At 39.6% G+C, this 20,549-nt stretch overlaps 1 protein-coding gene across 1 annotated transcript in view; it reads right to left on the bottom strand.

Moving 5' to 3' along the window:
- Positions 1–20,549, bottom strand: part of NT5DC1 (5'-nucleotidase domain containing 1) — a 729,055-nt gene that overhangs the window by 635,886 nt on the left and 72,620 nt on the right. Inside the window, exons 5-6 of the mRNA XM_053710879.1 lie at positions 17,758–17,837; positions 4,360–4,441 (exon numbers count right to left, since the gene is read on the bottom strand). Coding sequence (XP_053566854.1) covers positions 4,360–4,441; positions 17,758–17,837 — 162 coding nt within the window. The remainder of the gene's footprint in view (positions 1–4,359; positions 4,442–17,757; positions 17,838–20,549) is intronic.

Genomic DNA, 20,549 nt, shown 5'->3' with positions numbered 1-20,549 from the left:
CATCACGAGCTAAAATGCTATATGATAATATATTTGCTGCTATGTTTAACTTGATTCTGAATGTCTTATTCGTAACTAAAAGGACATTAAACCCAAATATTTTCTTTTATGATTCAGATAGAGCATAGATATGTAAACAACTTTCCAATTTACTTTACTTCTATTATCAATTTTGCTTAATTTTCTTGGAATTCTTTTTTGAAGAAGCAGCAATGCATTACTGGGAACTGACTGAACAGATTGGATAGCCAATCACAAGAAGATATGATTTTCAACAAAGGATAACACAAGAACAAAACAAATTAGGTAACATAATTACATTGGCAAATTGTTTAAATTTGTGTGCTATGTCTGCAGCATGAAAGAATAATACCTCTAGCAGCTCAGCTAGACAGTTTCACACACATAGACACATCACGAGCTAAAATGCTATATGATAATATATTTGTATTTACCTCTAGCAGCTCAGCTAGACAGTTTCACACACAGACACATCACAAGCTAAAATGCTATATGATAATATATTTGTATTTACCTCTAGCAGCTCAGCTAGACAGTTTCACACACATAGACACATCAAGAGCTAAAATGCTATATAATATATTTGTATTTACCTCTAGCAGCTCAGCTAGACAGTTTCACACACATAGACACATCACAAGCTAAAAAGCTATATGATATATTTGTATTTACCTCTAGCAGCTCAGCTAGACAGTTTCACACACATAGACACATCACGAGCTAAAATGCTATATGATAATATATTTGTATTTACCTCTAGCAGCTCAGCTAGACAGTTTCACACACATAGACACATCACAAGCTAAAATGCTATATGATATATTTGTATTTACCTCTAGCAGCTCAGCTAGACAGTTTCACACACATAGACACATCACGAGCTAAAATGCTATATGATAAAATATTTGTATTTACCTCTAGCAGCTCAGCTAGACAGTTTCACACACATAGACACATCACGAGCTAAAATGCTATATGATAATATATTTGTATTTACCTCTAGCAGCTCAGCTAGACAGTTTCACACACATAGACACATCACGAGCTAAAATGCTATATGATAATATATTTGTATTTACCTCTAGCAGCTCAGCTAGACAGTTTCACACACATAGACACATCACGAGCTAAAATGAAATATGATATATTTGTATTTACCTCTAGCAGCTCAGCTAGACAGTTTCACACACATAGACACATCACAAGCTAAAATGCTATATGATAATATATTTGTATTTACCTCTAGCAGCTCAGCTAGACAGTTTCACACACATAGACACATCACGGGCTAAAATGCTATATGATAATATATTTGTATTTACCTCTAGCAGCTCAGCTAGACAGTTTCACACACAGACACATCACAAGCTAAAATGCTATATGATAATATATTTGTATTTACCTCTAGCAGCTCAGCTAGACAGTTTCACACACATAGACACATCACAAGCTAAAATGCTATATGATAATATATTTGCTGCTATGTTTAACTTGATTCTGAATGTCTTATTCGTAACTAAAAGGACATTAAACCCAAATATTTTCTTTTATGATTCAGATAGAGCATAGATATGTAAACAACTTTCCAATTTACTTTACTTCTATTATCAATTTTGCTTAATTTTCTTGGAATTCTTTTTTGAAGAAGCAGCAATGCATTACTGGGAACTGACTGAACAGATTGGATAGCCAATCACAAGAAGATATGATTTTCAACAAAGGATAACACAAGAACAAAACAAATTAGGTAACATAATTACATTGGCAAATTGTTTAAATTTGTGTGCTATGTCTGCAGCATGAAAGAATAATACCTCTAGCAGCTCAGCTAGACAGTTTCACACACATAGACACATCACGAGCTAAAATGCTATATGATAATATATTTGTATTTACCTCTAGCAGCTCAGCTAGACAGTTTCACACACAGACACATCACAAGCTAAAATGCTATATGATAATATATTTGTATTTACCTCTAGCAGCTCAGCTAGACAGTTTCACACACATAGGGCTCCATGTACGAAGCAGCGTAAGCTGCTCCGGAGCCTTTGCGGGGCAGGTTCGCATATGCGAGCCTGCTTCCCGCAATGTAAGAAGCAGCGGTCATTAGACCGCTGCTTCCTACACCCTACGCCACCTCTTAGGTGGCGAAGCAAAATCACAGAGAGCTCGCTCGCTCTCGGTGATTGACAGCCCCTTCAGTCGCGCGATTGGTCGCGCGACTGAAGGGGCGGGCATTACACACTCCGCTGAGTGTGTAATGATACATACGGGCAAGCGGATCAATAGATCCGCTGCCCGTGTGTAGCGGAGGCGGGCGGACAGCTTCGCGAGTTAAGAAGCTGTCTGCCCGCCTCTTAATACATGGAGCCCATAGACACATCAAGAGCTAAAATGCTATATAATATATTTGTATTTACCTCTAGCAGCTCAGCTAGACAGTTTCACACACATAGACACATCACAAGCTAAAATGCTATATGATATATTTGTATTTACCTCTAGCAGCTCAGCTAGACAGTTTCACACACATAGACACATCACGAGCTAAAATGCTATATGATAATATATTTGTATTTACCTCTAGCAGCTCAGCTAGACAGTTTCACACACATAGACACATCACAAGCTAAAATGCTATATGATATATTTGTATTTACCTCTAGCAGCTCAGCTAGACAGTTTCACACACATAGACACATCACGAGCTAAAATGCTATATGATAATATATTTGTATTTACCTCTAGCAGCTCAGCTAGACAGTTTCACACACATAGACACATCACGAGCTAAAATGCTATATGATAATATATTTGTATTTACCTCTAGCAGCTCAGCTAGACAGTTTCACACACATAGACACATCACGAGCTAAAATGCTATATGATATATTTGTATTTACCTCTAGCAGCTCAGCTAGACAGTTTCACACACAGACACATCACAAGCTAAAATGCTATATGATAATATATTTGTATTTACCTCTAGCAGCTCAGCTAGACAGTTTCACACACAGACACATCACAAGCTAAAATGCTATATGATAATATATTTGCTGCTATGTTTAACTTGATTCTGAATGTCTTATTCGTAACTAAAAGGACATTAAACCCAAATATTTTCTTTTATGATTCAGATAGAGCATAGATATGTAAACAACTTTCCAATTTACTTTACTTCTATTATCAATTTTGCTTAATTTTCTTGGAATTCTTTTTTGAAGAAGCAGCAATGCATTACTGGGAACTGACTGAACAGATTGGATAGCCAATCACAAGAAGATATGATTTTCAACAAAGGATAACACAAGAACAAAACAAATTAGGTAACATAATTACATTGGCAAATTGTTTAAATTTGTGTGCTATGTCTGCAGCATGAAAGAATAATGTTGGGTTTCATGTCCCTTAAATAATGCTATATCATTTTCAAGCAATGATGTTATAATTACTTCTCACAAAGGGCCTGATGATCTCCGGTATGGAGAGAAATCTTTGGGGGCTTTATTTGTGTCTCTCCTCCACATGTAGAACCTGCATAGCTAGATAAACTGTTCTCAAGCCAAAATATGCTCTTGTATAATTATTTGAAGGACCTCTCAGTGCTGACTAATATTTTAGATAATCTTGGGGAGAGCTTTACATCATAGAGCCCAAAGAACTGTTGTACAACAGGGGTGTCCTAAACTAGCTCATGAGCATTTCAAACATGACAGAATTTCACAATCTTCTTGCACACAGGTGAGTTAAAGGGACTTTCATGATTAATTTTGAGCATGCAGTTTCAAACACATTTCCCACTTACTTCTATCATCTATTTAGCTCCTTTATCTTGATATCCTTTGTTAAAAGCATACCTAGATAGGCTCAGGAGCAATAGGAGACTACTAGGAGATAGCTTGTGATTGGTGACTGCACATATATGCCTATTGTCACAGACTCACCCGGTGAGTTCAGCTAGCTGCCAATAGTGCATTGATGCTCCTTCAGCAAAGGATACCAAGAGAATGAAGCTAATTCTGTAAAATAAGTAAATTGGAACGTTGTTTTAAATTGTATGTTCTATATGACAGATGAAAGAAACAAATGTGTTTTTTATGTCCCTGGAATCAAACTGGTTTCAGACACCAAGGACAGAGTTTGTCCAACCCAGCTATACACAATGTTTTTTTCTTACAGTGGCAGATTGTTTGCAAAACGGCTGAGTGTTCAATAGATGGTTCTAAGAGTTTTTGCTGAATGTTAAAAAAATAAATTAAATAATTAAAACATTTTAAACAATTGTGTTTAAAATAATTTCCACGAACTAGTGATAACACTTTTCAATTGTCATACCTTTAAATGCTGTGGTTTTATAGTTGTGTTCTATAGCAGCAACAACATCTTTCCAAAAGTCATACTTTTTCGGACCATCATTCTAGTAATTAAGAAAAATAAAGATTTAGGCATGTTGAATTTGTACAGTAAAACATAATAGAAAACAGTCCTACAACCTTCACATCAAGAAGAACATACACAACTGTATGCTCTTTAAAAAAATAATAAAACACTGGAATTTCTTGGAAAATTACAATTAAACATATGTCATAAAAAACGCACACACACACACATATATATATATATATATATATATATATATATATATATATATATATATATATATATATATATATATATTTTCTCCTAATGGTATATTATTATTTATTTATCTATTTTATTGAGGAATCAAAAACAAGATATAGTACAAATGAGTACAAGCTACAGTGTAGGTTACATTTTAAATGGTACAGTTACAAATGATCCACATCAGGTAATAGAGACATACCCTCATACATATATATAACTTTAGATGGGCCTAACATTAATAATATAACATGAATTGAAACCATTGCAACCTTAAGCCTCTAAGAGCTTTTGGTAGTTGAGAGCATGTAATCATAATTATCCTCATTTTAGATCCCTTTATCAAGAAACCAGACCTCTCTTGGGTCTTAAACATTGCTATATATGAATATTAATGGAGTTAGATTGAGGTAGGATAAAAAGGGAAACTGTGTGGATGAAATGCTAAACAGGAAATAGATTTAAGACCAAAACTGAATTAGTTTTAAAAATACAGAAATTTGCATAACACCTTGTGCGGACATTTAACATAAAGAGGGAGAAGAGGTGCTTAAGGTGACATATACCTTTATATGTCTGCTGCATCATGAGTCATATCACCTGATTTTAATTCTAAGGGCATACGGAAACGAGATTCGTTTTGACAACTATTTGCAACCTGGCAGATTTTTCCGTTAAGGCTATGCTGCCATCTAGTGGACCAAGTAGAAAATGAACAATGTATTTTGAAGAAAAACAACCTATATTGCATTCAGATCAGGGGTGGGCAGACTTTTTCAAGGCAAGGGCTACCTCTAATTTTATTCCAAGTGACGTGGTCACCTAACTAGAAAAAAAAAGAAAAAAAAACACCAGTCGCTGTCTGAAAATTTTATTTTTGCCACAAATAGGACCTGCTGGCTGAAAATTGTATTTTTGCCTCAAATAGGACCTGCGCTCTTTAAAGGGACAGTCAACACCAGAATTGTTGTTTTAAAAGAATAATAATACCAACCAACACAGTTATAATAACATAATTTATGCTTACCTGATAAATTTATTTCTCTTGTAGTGTATCCAGTCCACGGATCATCCATTACTTGTGGGATATTCTCCTTCCCAACAGGAAGTTGCAAGAGGATCACCCACAGCAGAGCTGCTATATAGCTCCTCCCCTCACTGCCATATCCAGTCATTCGACCGAAACAAGACGAGAAAGGAGAAACCATAGGGTGCAGTGGTGACTGTAGTTTAATTAAAATTTAGACCTGCCTTAAAAGGACAGGGCGGGCCGTGGACTGGATACACTACAAGAGAAATAAATTTATCAGGTAAGCATAAATTATGTTTTCTCTTGTTAAGTGTATCCAGTCCACGGATCATCCATTACTTGTGGGATACCAATACCAAAGCTAAAGTACACGGATGATGGGAGGGACAAGGCAGGAACTTAAACGGAAGGAACCACTGCCTGTAGAACCTTTCTCCCAAAAACAGCCTCCGAAGAAGCAAAAGTGTCAAATTTGTAAAATTTTGAAAAGGTGTGAAGCGAAGACCAAGTCGCAGCCTTGCAAATCTGTTCAACAGAGGCCTCATTTTTAAAGGCCCAGGTGGAAGCCACAGCTCTAGTAGAATGAGCTGTAATCCTTTCAGGGGGCTGCTGTCCAGCAGTCTCATAGGCTAAGCGTATTATGCTCTGAAGCCAAAAGGAGAGAGAGGTTGTCGAAGCTTTTTGACCTCTCCTCTGTCCAGAGTAAACGACAAATAGGGCAGATGTTTGACGAAAATCTTTAGTAGCCTGTAAGTAAAACTTCAAGGCACGGACTACGTCCAGATTATGCAAAAGACGTTCCTTCTTTGAAGAAGGATTAGGACACAATGATGGAACAACAATCTCTTGATTGATATTCCTGTTAGAAACCACCTTAGGTAAAAACCCAGGTTTGGTACGCAGAACTACCTTGTCTGAATGAAAAATCAGATAAGGAGAATCACAATGTAAGGCAGATAACTCAGAGACTCTTCGAGCCGAGGAAATAGCCATCAAAAACAGAACTTTCCAAGATAAAAGTTTAATATCAATGGAATGAAGGGGTTCAAACGGAACTCCCTGAAGAACTTTAAGAACCAAGTTTAAGCTCCACGGGGGAGCAACAGTTTTAAACACAGGCTTAATCCTAACCAAAGCCTGACAAAATGCCTGGACGTCTGGAACTTCTGCCAGACGCTTGTGCAAAAGAATAGAGATCTGTCCTTTTAAAGAACTAGCTGATAAGCCTTTGTCCAAACCCTCTTGGAGAAAGGACAATATCCTAGGAATCCTAACCTTACTCCATGAGTAACTCTTGGATTCACACCAATAAAGATATTTACGCCATATCTTATGGTAGATTTTCCTGGTGACAGGCTTCCGAGCCTGTATTAAGGTATCAATGACTGACTCGGAGAAGCCACGCCTTGATAGAATCAAGGGTTCAATCTCCATGCAGTCAGTCTCAGAGAAATTAGATTTGGATGATTGAAAGGACCTTGTATTAGAAGGTCCTGCCTCAGAGGCAGAGTCCATGGTGGAAGAAATGACATGTCCACTAGGTCTGCATACCAGGTCCTGCGTGGCCACGCAGGCGCTATCAGAATCACAGATGCTCTCTCCTATTTGATTTTGGCAATCAGTCGAGGGAGCAGAGGAAACGGTGGAAACACATAGGCCAGGTTGAAGAACCAAGGAGCTGCTAGAGCATCTATCAGCGTTGCTCCCGGGTCCCTGGACCTGGATCCGTAACAAGGAAGCTTGGCGTTCTGGCGAGACGCCATGAGATCCAGTTCTGGTTTGCCCCAACGATGGACCAGTTGAGCAAACACCTCCGGATGGAGTTCCCACTCCCCCGGATAAAAAGTCTGACGACTTAGAAAATCCGCCTCCCAGTTCTCTACGCCTGGGATGTGGATCGCTGACAGGTGGCAAGAGTGAGACTCTGCCCAGCGAATTATCTTTGAGACTTCTAACATCGCTAGGGAACTCCTGGTTCCCCCTTGATGGTTGATGTAAGCCACAGTCGTGATGTTGTCCGACTGAAATCTGATGAACCTCAGTGTTGCTAACTGAGGCCAAGCTAGAAGAGCATTGAATATTGCTCTTAACTCCAGAATATTTATTGGGAGGAGTTTCTCCTCCTGAGTCCACGATCCCTGAGCCTTCAGGGAGTTCCAGACTGCGCCCCAACCTAGAAGGCTGGCATCTGTTGTTACAATCGTCCAATCTGGCCTGCGAAAGGTCATACCCTTGGACAGATGGACCCGAGAAAGCCACCAGAGAAGAGAATCTCTGGTCTCTTGATCCAGATTTAGTAGAGGGGACAAATCTGAGTAATCCCCATTCCACTGACTTAGCATGCATAATTGCAGCGGTCTGAGATGCAGGCGCGCAAATGGCACTATGTCCATTGCCGCTACCATTAAGCCGATTACTTCCATGCACTGAGCCACTGACGGGCGTGGAATGGAATGAAGGAAACGGCAAGCATTTAGAAGTTTTGATAACCTGGACTCCGTCAGGTAAATTTTCATCTCTACAGAATCTATAAGAGTCCCTAGGAAGGAGACTCTTGTGAGTGGTGATAGAGAACTCTTTTCCACGTTCACTTTCCACCCATGCGACCTCAGAAATGCCAGAACTATCTCTGTATGAGACTTGGCAATTTGAAAGCTTGACGCCTGTATCAGGATGTCGTCTAGATACGGAGCCACCGCTATGCCTCGCGGTCTTAGAACCGCCAGAAGTGAGCCCAGAACCTTTGTAAAAATTCTCGGGGCAGTGGCCAACCCGAAGGGAAGAGCTACAAATTGGTAATGCCTGTCTAGAAAGGCAAACCTTAGGAACCGATGATGATCTTTGTGAATCGGTATGTGAAGGTAGGCATCCTTTAAGTCCACTGTGGTCATGTACTGACCCTCTTGGATCATAGGTAGGATGGTCCGAATAGTTTCCATTTTGAATGATGGAACTCTGAGGAATTTGTTTAAGATCTTTAGATCCAAGATTGGTCTGAAGGTTCCCTCTTTCTTGGGAACCACAAACAGATTTGAATAAAATCCCTGTCCTAGTTCCGTCCGCGGAACTGGATGGATCACTCCCATTACTATGAGGTCTTGCACACAGCTTAGGAATGCCTCTTTCTTTATCTGGTTTGCTGATAACCTTGAAAGATGAAATCTCCCTTGTGGAGGAGAAGCTTTGAAGTCCAGAAGATATCCCTGAGATATGATCTCCAACGCCCAGGGATCCTGAACATCTCTTGCCCATGCCTGGGCGAAGAGAGAAAGTCTGCCCCCCACTAGATCCGTTTCCGGATAGGGGGCCGTTCCTTCATGCTGTCTTGGGGGCAGCAGCAGGCTTTCTGGCCTGCTTGCCCTTGTTCCAGGACTGGTTAGGTTTCCAGGCCTGTCTGGAATGAGCAACAGTTCCCTCTTGTTTTGAAGCGGAGGAAGTTGATGCTGCTCCTGCCTTGAAATTTCGAAAGGCACGAAAATTAGACTGTTTGGCCTTTGATTTGGCCCTGTCCTGGGTAAGGGTATGACCCTTGCCTCCAGTAATGTCAGCAATAATTTCCTTCAAGCCAGGCCCGAATAAGGTCTGCCCCTTGAAAGGAATGTTGAGTAATTTAGACTTTGAAGTCACGTCAGCTGACCAGGATTTAAGCCATAGCGCCCTACGCGCCTGGATGGCGAATCCGGAATTCTTAGCCGTTAGTTTAGTCAAATGAACAATGGCATCAGAAAACAAATGAGTTAGCTAGCTTAAGTGTTCTAAGCTTGTCAATAATTTCATTCAATAGAGCTGTCTGGATGGCCTCTTCCAGGGCCTCAAACCAGAATGCCGCCGCAGCAGTGACAGGCGCAATGCATGCAAGGGGCTGTAAAATAAAACCTTGTTGAATAAACATTTTCTTAAGGTAACCCTCCAATTTTGTATCCTTTGGATCTGAAAAAGCACAACTGTCCTCAACCGGGATAGTGGTACGCTTTGCTAAAGTAGAAACTGCTCCCTCCACCTTAGGGACCGTCTGCCATAAGTTCCGTGTAGTGGCGTCTATTGGAAACATTTTTCTAAATATAGGAGGTGGGGAAAAGGGCACACCGGGTCTATCCCACTCCTTGCTAATAATTTCTGTAAGCCTTTTAGGTATAGGAAAAACGTAAGTACACACCGGCACCACATAGTATCTATCCAGCCTACACAATTTCTCCGGAATTGCAACTGTGTTACAGTCATTCAGAGCAGCTAATACCTCCCCAAGCAATACACGGATGTTCTCAAGCTTAAATTTAAAATTAGAAATCTCTGAATCAGGTTTCCCCGAGTCAGAGATGTCACCCACAGACTGAAGCTCTCCGTCCTCATGTTCTGCATACTGTGACGCAGTATCAGACATGGCTCTAACAGCATTTGCGCGCTCTGTATCTCTCCTAACCCCAGAGCTATCGCGCTTGCCTCTTAATTCAGGCAATCAGATAATACCTCTGACAGGGTATTATTCATGATTGCAGCCATGTCCTGCAAGGTAATCGCTATGGGCGTCCCTGATGTAATTGGCGCCATATTAGCGTGTGTCCCCTGAGCGGGAGGCGAAGGGTCTGACACGTGGGGAGAGTTAGTTGGCATAACTTCCCCCTCGACAGAACCCTCTGGTGATAATTCTTTTATAGATAAAGACTGATCTTTACTGTTTAAGGTGAAATCAATACATTTAGTACACATTCTCCTATGGGGCTCTACCATGGCTTTCAAACATAATGAACAAGTAGGTTCCTCTGTATCAGACATGTTTAAACAGACTAGCAATGAAACTAGCAAGCTTGGAAAACACTTTAAAACAAGTTTACAAGCAATATAAAAAACGTTACTGTGCCTTTAAGAAACACAAATTTTCCCAAATTTTGAAATAACAGTGAAAAAATGCAGTTACACTAACGAAATTTTTACAGTGTATGTAATAAGTTAGCAGAGCATTGCACCCACTTGCAAATGGATGATTAACCCCTTAATACCAAAAACGGAATAACAAATGACAAAAACGTTTTTTAAACAGTCACAACAACTGCCACAGCTCTACTGTGGCTTTTGACCTCCCTCAATACGACTTTTGAAGCCTTTTGAGCCCTTCAGAGAAGTCCTGGATCATGCAGGAAGAAGCTGGATGTCTGTGTCTGTAATTTTTGCTGTGCAAAAAAAACGCCAAAATAGGCCCCTCCCACTCATATTACAACAGTGGGAAGCCTCAGGGAACTGTTTCTAGGCATAATTCAAGCCAGCCATGTGGAAAAAACTAGGCCCCAATAAGTTTTATCACCAAACATATGTAAAAAACGATTAAACATGCCAGCAAACGTTTTAAAATACACTTTTATAAGAGTATGTATCTCTATTAATAAGCCTGATACCAGTCGCTATCACTGCATTTAAGGCTTTACTTACATTACTTCGGTATCAGCAGCATGTTCTAGCAAATTCCATCCCTAGAAAAATATTTTAACTGCACATACCTTATTACAGGAAAACCTGCACGCTATTCCCCCTCTGAAGTTACCTCACTCCTCAGAATATGTGAGAACAGCAAAGGATCTTAGTTACTTCTGCTAAGATCATAGAAAACGCAGGAAGATTCTTCTTCTAAATACTGCCTGAGATAAACAGTACACTCCGGTAACATTTAAAGATAACAAACTTTTGATTGAAGAAATAAACTAAGTATAAAACACCACAGTCCTCTTACGACCTCCATCTTAGTTGAGAGTTGCAAGAGAATGACTGGATATGGCAGTGAGGGGAGGAGCTATATAGCAGCTCTGCTGTGGGTGATCCTCTTGCAACTTCCTGTTGGGAAGGAGAATATCCCACAAGTAATGGATGATCCGTGGACTGGATACACTTAACAAGAGAAAATACATTTTTTACCTCTGTGATTACCTTTTATATAAGCCTCTGCAGACTGCCCCCTTATTTCAGTTCTTTTGACAGACTTGCATTTTAGCCAATCATTGCTCACTCCTTGGTATATTCACGTGCATGAGCTCAATGCTATCTATATGAAACACATGCACTTATGCCATCTAGTGGTAAAAAACTGTCAAAATGCATTCAGATTAGAGGCGGCCTTCAAGGTCTAAGAAATTAGCATATGAACCTCCTAGGTTTAGCTTTCAACTAAGAATGACAAGAATGACAAAAGAACAAAGCAAAATTGGTGATAAAAGTAAATTGGAAAGTTGTTTAAAACTGCATGCCCTATTTGAATCATTAAAGTTTTTTTGGACTTGACTGTCCCTTTAATAGTAAATACACCCGCACTCTTTACTGACTGCGAGAGCTCTCTCTTTACGTCATGCTGGGACCATCAAGCAACCTTATCTGTGTACTGTACCTGCGTATGAATAAATAGTCTCACAATCAAGATGGCTCGAGTCTAGGGCTAGCGGAGTAGTTAAGCCTGGAACACATGGGAAACCCACAGCTCAGGTGCAACAATGACAATGAACTATTCTCAGCCAATCATAGACAGACTCATTCTACAAAGTAATTTTATTGGCTGGACGCCATGTCAGGTTGATTAGCGGGCAGGTCCTGTTGGCTGCTCTCCATCCGTCTGCTACTAGCTGAAGACTACTGCAAATAGTTGGGAAAGTGACAGCGGCAGGCTCTGTACCACCTACACATCAACCAGAGACTGGTATAGCAGCAACAGCACTGACCTGCACAATTTGGTGACAGCAAATTCTGGGGACAGAAAGCTGCAGAAACTAGCACAAAGTATAGCTAATATAAGTGTGTCAGAGAAAGTATCAGAGAGCAGCATTTAAAGCCTGGTACAGAGTAAGTAAAAGAACCTGAGGGGGAGTAACAGACCCTGGGGAAAAAACAACACCAGACCATTCACACAGCAGAGCCTGGTAACAAGTAATGGAGGACAGAACTAAAACGTAGCAGCAGAATATCAGACAGAGCAGGACCTAGAACTGCCAAACCCAGGGATACCGTGCAGCATCTCAGCCTGGTGCATGAAGAGTCTGTACTACGGACTGACCGCTCTTGAGACAGAAAGTAGAAGAGTTTGGGACAGGCCATAACCAAAGCTGGAGCAGAGAGCTCAGCTACAGCTGCGTCGCACATGCTGAAGTACACATACCACCATCATAGACTCATAGCCAATTTCAAAAGTCTGCATAAGAGAAACATTTCTCATACATCTACGGTGGCGAGGCTCTTCACTCAGAATCTAGATGTGTGAGAAATCTTTCACTTATTATGCAGACTTTGAAAATCTTCTAGGCGGTCACCTCAAAATTCACACGCGGTCCACTGGTAGACAGCGATCTACCTCTTGCACACCCCTGATTTAGATGGACGGCGGCTCTGTAGATTCAATATACGGTATTATATAATTTCTATCTCCTCGCAGCTCCGGCCATAGGCCGCGAATTAAGGGTTGAAATGTTAATTACTATCTTTGTCATGACTCATTTCAATACATCAGTTGTCATACCATCAGAGCAAATGGGGATGTTTTGTCTCCCAGTCATTTTAGAGGAAAGCTAGGATTAATGGTTTTACTAGGTATTAAGATGTAACAAAAGAATATTATACAATCTATTACCACTATGGGATAGCTTCTTTAACAGCATGACTATAAGATCTATACAGGAAACATTAGTATAAGACTTGTGTGATCATATAAGATTAAAGCTAAACCTAGCAAAAAATTATGAGAAAACAGCAGGGTAACACTATGTAGTCACCAAGTCTTATGGAATGGGACTGTAATGACAAATAAAAGATTGTTCGTATGCTATGAAAGTGCCATATTTAACTACCCCTAGCATGTTATTGGTACAAGAATAAAAACACAGTTCACATGTATAGCAGATACAAGATAAACAATAAAGTTAAGGCATACACTCCCTTAGAAGCCAGTAATCATAGAGCAGCTATACTATAATGTTAGACTATTCTAACAAATAATTATAAGCATCTAGGCTATAAACCTGCTAATACATTCTAGAAACTACATGGCTATAGTTTATCTGACTGGTTAACGCAGATAGAGAACTAAAGTCTTGTTCCAAATTAAAATGTGTCTTTGTGTTGTAATATTTCAGTCTGCCATGAGCACCACACACCCACTACAAGCAAATCAAACATATATACGCTTTATCTGCAATGGGCTCAAATTTGCCGGCAACCAATATCCATTATCGGACCTACCAGTAGTCATAATTGTTATCAATGGTACCTTTGGTGTTGACTTTAAATAATGATTATAACTGGTTCCTAATAAGACTCTCACTCCAAAGCGTCTACTTATATAAAATAAATTAGGGTCTATGGGGTATAGCACTTATCTCCTTATCTAGTAATGCTATAAAGGTTGTAGAATACTAGTTTAGTTCTCAGCTGATACCCAAGTGGCAGTGCAGCTTGTTGGCCGGTATGGGTACACAGACATCTTGAATTCCTCCCCATATAGCTCTGGGTAGTATCAAGGACAAAGTCCCTTGTCCTGGTATCTCGATGATCGCCATGCCCAAGTTCCTGCCATACGGTGGGTAGATAGATTAACTTCTTCCGGGCCTCTAGGCAGACTAATTAGGTCATCCTGATCAGACATCCCGGCCAGTAATTTTAACGGCCCTCCACTAACCTCTCTGTTAGGAGCCTTATTCCCGATAGATCCGTTTCCATTCTCTGATTTCGCGTAGCCAAGCCGCTTTAGGTCTGTACCTTGGAGGACCTTTACAGCCGAAGAACTAACAGCCGGAGATATGACTGTAGCGATCGCCAACTCCAAACTGTCTCCGACCAGTGCCTCTTATAGAAACTGACCGGTCTGGTGGCGCACTTGCTTTTCTCTGGTTTTTCTGTCAGTTCTGCAAAACAGTGTGCAATGAGCCGTTTCAGTTCAAAACAATGTCTGTCCAGCAACTCAGAAAGGGTCTCTTCATGCATTTTCATCCCTAATTCCTTTTGAAACGCTAGTATGGAGGTATCGATATACTTCTTTGCTGTATATAGTGTTAATTTTCAAGCATTTATCCTATTACAGGATATCTTAACCCCAGAGTTTGGGGGGGGGGTATTTTTGTGGCAGCCCCAGACTTGTACTTTACACCTCACACCAGCCTTGCTTCTTGAGATCCTAACGCTGCTCAAGCTCGAGTGTCGCACAGCATAGAAAATAAACAAAGAACATAGGCAAAAACACAGTCGGATCATCAACTCTTAACATCTGTCGGATCCTAGCTGAACAGATGTTCACATGGGTATAAAATAATGTAGATTTGATGCAAGAAACCCACATAAAATCTTTCAAACTTCAGGAGCTTCACAAAGACGCGTCTTTCCCCAATGAGAGCAGGCTCCGCCCCATCATACATATATATATATATATATATACACACACACACACACTCGGTTTATATTTACAATACATACAGAGATTTACTTTTAACAGCTGTTAATCACAATGTCTACTGTCGATTTTTTGACAGATATGAAAATGATACCTCCCAACATTTGTGGCTGAGAATGAGGGACACAAGAGGTAGATAGGAGCCAGTCATCATGTTGTGGGTAGAGCCGTATTGGAACTGGGAGGGGAGAGATCATGGGTGGTTTGTGAGCGGGATTGTGGGTGTTTCTGGGTGTTCTGTGGGTGGGGCTAAAGGAATTTCTGTAAAGGGAGATATATGGCTGTCTCAGAGGGACAGAGCTCAGAATCCGGGACTGTTCCTCTCAAACAGGAACAGTTGGGAGGTGTTGTTCCACAGATGTCTGCTTGGTTAATAAATTAACCCTATTTCTCTTCTCTTTGCACATAATTTCTGACCTTTATTTTTCTGTAATAACAACAAAAAGATGTAAACTTACTGTGCAATAAACCAAGTTTGTGACTACTGTCCCGCTCATAAAATTGTTCCTTCAATCCACTCAAATGAATATCAGTATAATGTATACACAAGTTTCCTTAGTATGTCTAAGGAAGTGTGCAAATAAAGAGGGATAAAATGCACGAGGCAAGTTTTAACTTTCTTTCAATCTATTTAAAAATAAATAAATAAGACAACCCAATTACTATATGGTTCTGAAGTAGGTTAGCAAAACATTAAAGGGACAGTTTACTCAAACATTTTTTCTCCTTTAATTTGTTCCCAATGATCCATTTTACCTGCTGGAGTGTATTAAATAGTTTACAAATAGCTCCTTAGCCTTTATATCACCATTTGAAATAGCTGATTTAGCATGTAGTATCCCTACCTATACTGAAAGTCTCTAAACCTAGGTACAGGCTATTGACAAACTATTTAAACACAGACTGCAGAAGAAATTAAATTCCCAGTGGGAGGTGGAGGAGATAAAGCTCTAAAATGTTAATTTTCAATTGCTTTTTCTAAGTATTATACAGAGACAGAGATAAGAAAGGTAAGCATTTGAGTGACAAGATAACAAGATCTGATCTTTCTGCAAGCTTAGCCTATTTTGATGGACTGTGGTTTCAAAGAGCAAATGCAGCTATTTAATTTGAAAAAAGAAGCACAAATGAGCAATTTCTCATACATTTTATACGCTGCAGCTGGTATAACAGGTAATTGTGAACACATTAAGGGGAAAACTATTTTACAGTGAACTGTCTGTTTAACTTCCCCAATGGTTTGCACTGAGAGAAATGGACAGCAACTGGAAGGACTGCCCTTGCCTCTCTCAAGACATCCCCTGGTTAGTGCAAATGTCCCAGTCTGTCCATGGTACACTAGTGTATACAGGGGAAATGTATGTATAGACACACCCCCTACAACAAGGTTACTCTAATGAAAAACAAATGATACAACTCTTAATGAAATGCTGTGTATATTTTACTTATGTGACTGAAAATCCCTGCAAAAGACTTCTGCCTCTTCATTATGTGTTTAGCACATTTTTGTGTTATATTGTATAAACAACTTGGTTATTTTTTCTAATTCTAAATATTCAAATGGATTGTAATGGCTTAGAAAAAGAAACCCCCCAAAAAGTTACCTAAGCATGTAAACAATGTTTTACATGACTTTTCTAATGGGTTGGAGTGTTGTCTTGCAAATGCAACAAAATAATAATCAGTGCTCATGTGAAAAATGTAAAAAGTAGTCCTAGTTTATATAAGCCACTTTTTCAAAATGTCCTCTAGGTGTAAATCCTATAGGTGTCTTGTAATATACTAACAAATGTAACCTCTTGTACTGTACTTTTAGTATATTTATTATAATGTAACCTATGTTTTTATTGAACTTTGTATAAAGCTTTGTAATTTGTAGGAGTTTTATAAGCAACCGTTAATAATAATAATAATAATAATAATAATCCCATTTGATTGACCAGCATGAAATGCATTCCAATTCACCTTAAGCAGGGATGTGGAACCTTGGCCCTCCTGATAATTCAGAACTGCATTACCCATGATGCTTAGGCACCCTGAAGTCCAGTTAAGCTTTACAGGAAATTAAGTTCTGAAACATTTGGAGGGCGACGGTTCCCCATCCCAGACCTTAAGGATGGACGACGTGTAGAATGTAAAAACTATTCACACACAAAAAAAAAATCTTTAAGCCTCAATTACCATGGATGACTCAAGATATTGTGCGTCTGGGTTAAAGAATGAAATGATGACTCTCAACTCTCCATCTACTGCAATCTAAACCCAATTATAGTCAGCAATCTCTAATAGTTAGTTCAGTAGACTGAAATTTCACAAGTACATGCTAATACCCAGCTCATGGGCCGCCATATTGGAGTGATTATTCTAAAAACACACACTTAGCCAGCATATGCTTTCTCTATGTGCCACCCCTATCAAGTGCTGATTGCCTCCTATGATCCCATTATAGAGCCAGCCCTGAGACTCATAAAATAATTGAATAGAGAAGTCAATATTGTACATCACAATTGCACACAACAAAAAGTTACCATAAAAGTTGGAACAGCGAGAATACATGATTTATAATGAATTAAGAAATTGCAATACGGCAACTACATCTGAAAATGATAATAAAAACATAAAAAAACAAGCACTGATATACAAAAGATGTTGAATGAACACTACTTACTGTTTCCAATGAATCAATTATTTTGGCACATAAGAGGGCTCCAGGCAGATCAAAATAGTTGTCGTAATAATAATATTTAGCTGAGGAAAGAAAAAAAAGTGAATTATTTTCTGTGATAAAAGAATAAACCATACTAGTTACATATGGGAATGAAAATAAAATATATAAAACTTTAGATTATAGAAATTTTTAAGAAAAAGAAGCATTTGGTTTTACAACGGATTATTATTTTTTAAATGCAATCTAATCTTGTATTCATGCTGTGGAAATGAAAAATGTAGCTTCAGTTTTATTTACTATCGGCTAGATTACGAGTTTTGCAGTATGAGTGAAAAAGCATTCGTAACACAATCTAAAGTCAGTAGTTATGAGTTTTACGCTACAAAGCTGTAGCATAAAACTCATAACTAAAGTTCTAAAAAGTACCCTAACACCTATAAACTACCTATTAACCCCTAAACCGCCGCTCTCCCGCATCGCAAACACTAAAATAAAATTATTAACCCCTAATCTGCAACTCCGGACATCGCCGCCACTATAATAAACATATTAACCCCTAAACCGCCACACTCCCGCCTCGCAAACACTAGTTAAATATTATTAACCCCTAATCTGCCATCCCTAACATTGCCGCCACCTACCTACATTTATTACACCCCTAATCTGCCGCCCCCAACGTGATTGGATCAGCCAACAGGATTGAAGCTCAATCCTATTGGCTGATTGCATCAGCCAATAGGATTTTTTCACCTTTAATTCCAATTGGCTATCTATCAGACAATCGGAATTAAAGGGACGTCATCTTGGATGACGTTTAAAGGAACCTTCATTCGTCGTTAGTTGTCGGAAGAAGAGGATGCTCCGCGCCGGATGTCTTGAAGATGGAGCCGCTCCGCGTTGGAAGGATGAAGATAGAAGATGCCGTCTGGATGAAGACTTCTGCCTGTCTGGAGGATCACTTCTACCGGCTTGGATGAAGACTTCTCCTGGCTTCGTTGAGGACTTCTTGCCGCTTGGATGAAGACTTCTCCTGGCTTCGTTGAGGATGGATGTCCGGTTTTCAAAACTGTAAGTGGATCTTCAGGGGTTAGTGTTAGGGTTTTTTTAAGGGTTTATTGGGTGGGTTTTATTTTTAGCTTATGGTTTGGGCAGAAAAAGAGCTAAATTCCCTTTTAAGGGCAATGCCCATACAAATGCCCTTTTCAGGGCAATGGGGAGCTTAGGTTTTTTTAGTTAGGATTTTATTTGGGGGGTTGGTTGTGTGGGTGGTGGGTTTTACTGTTGGAGGGGTTGTTTGTATTTTTTTTTTACAGGTAAAAGAGCTGATTTCTTTGGGGCAATCCCCTGCAAAAGGCCCTTTTAACGGCTATTGGTAGTGTAGTTTAGGCTAGGGTTATTTTTTTATTTTGGAGGGGATTTTTTTATTTTGATAGGGCTATTAGATTAGGTGTAATTAATTTAAATATCTGATAATTTCTTTTTTATTTTGTGTAATTTAGTGTTTGTTTTTTTGTAATTTAGGTAATTGTATTTAATTTATGTAATTTATTTAATTGTTGTGTAATGTTAGGTGTTAGTGTAAGACAGGTTATGTTTTATTTTACAGGTAAATTTGTATTTATTTTAGCTAGGTATTTAGTAAATAGTTAATAACTATTTAGTAACTACAGGGAGTGCAGAATTATTAGGCAAATGAGTATTTTGACCACATCATCCTCTTTATGCATGTTGTCTTACTCCAAGCTGTATAGGCTCGAAAGCCTACTACCAATTAAGCATATTAGGTTATGTGCATCTCTGTAATGAGAAGGGGTGTGGTCTAATGACATCAACACCCTATATCAGGTGTGCATAATTATTAGGCAACTTCCTTTCCTTTGGCAAAATGGGTCAAAAGAAGGACTTGACAGGCTCAGAAAAGTCAAAAATAGTGAGATATCGTGCAGAGGGATGCAGCACTCTTAAAATTGCAAAGCTTCTGAAGCGTGATCATCGAACAATCAAGCGTTTCATTCAAAATAGTCAACAGGGTCGCAAGAAGCGTGTGGAAAAACCAAGGCGCAAAATAACTGCCCATGAACTGAGAAAAGTCAAGCGTGCAGCTGCCAAGATGCCACTTGCCACCAGTTTGGCCATATTTCAGAGCTGCAACATCACTGGAGTGCCCAAAAGCACAAGGTGTGCAATACTCAGAGACATGGCCAAGGTAAGAAAGGCTGAAAGACGACCACCACTGAACAAGACACACAAGCTGAAACGTCAAGACTGAGCCAAGAAATATCTCAAGACTGATTTTTCTAAGGTTTTATGGACTGATGAAATGAGAGTGAGTCTTGATGGGACAGATGGATGGGCCCGTGGCTGGATTGGTAAAGGGCAGAGAGCTCCAGTCCGACTCAGACACCAGCAACGTGGAGGTGGAGTACTGGTTTGGGCTGGTATCATCAAAGATGAGCTTGTGGGGCCTTTTCGGGTTGAGGATGGAGTCAAGCTCAACTCCCAGTCCTACTGCCAGTTTCTGGAAGACACCTTCTTCAAGCAGTGGTACAGGAAGAAGTCTGCATCCTTCAAGAAAAACATGATTTTCATGCAGGACAATGCTCCATCACACGCGTCCAAGTACTCCATAGCGTGGCTGGCAAGAAAGGGTATAAAAGAAGAAAATCTAATGACATGGCCTCTTTGTTCACCTGATCTGAACCCCATTGAGAACCTGTGGTCCATCATCAAATGTGAGATTTACAAGGAGGGAAAACAGTACACCTCTCTGAACAGTGTCTGGGAGGCTGTGG

This window comes from Bombina bombina, chromosome 4 (genome assembly GCF_027579735.1).
Source record: "Bombina bombina isolate aBomBom1 chromosome 4, aBomBom1.pri, whole genome shotgun sequence".
Lineage (NCBI taxonomy): Eukaryota > Metazoa > Chordata > Amphibia > Anura > Bombinatoridae > Bombina > Bombina bombina.
This window is presented reverse-complemented; position numbering and strand designations above follow the sequence as displayed.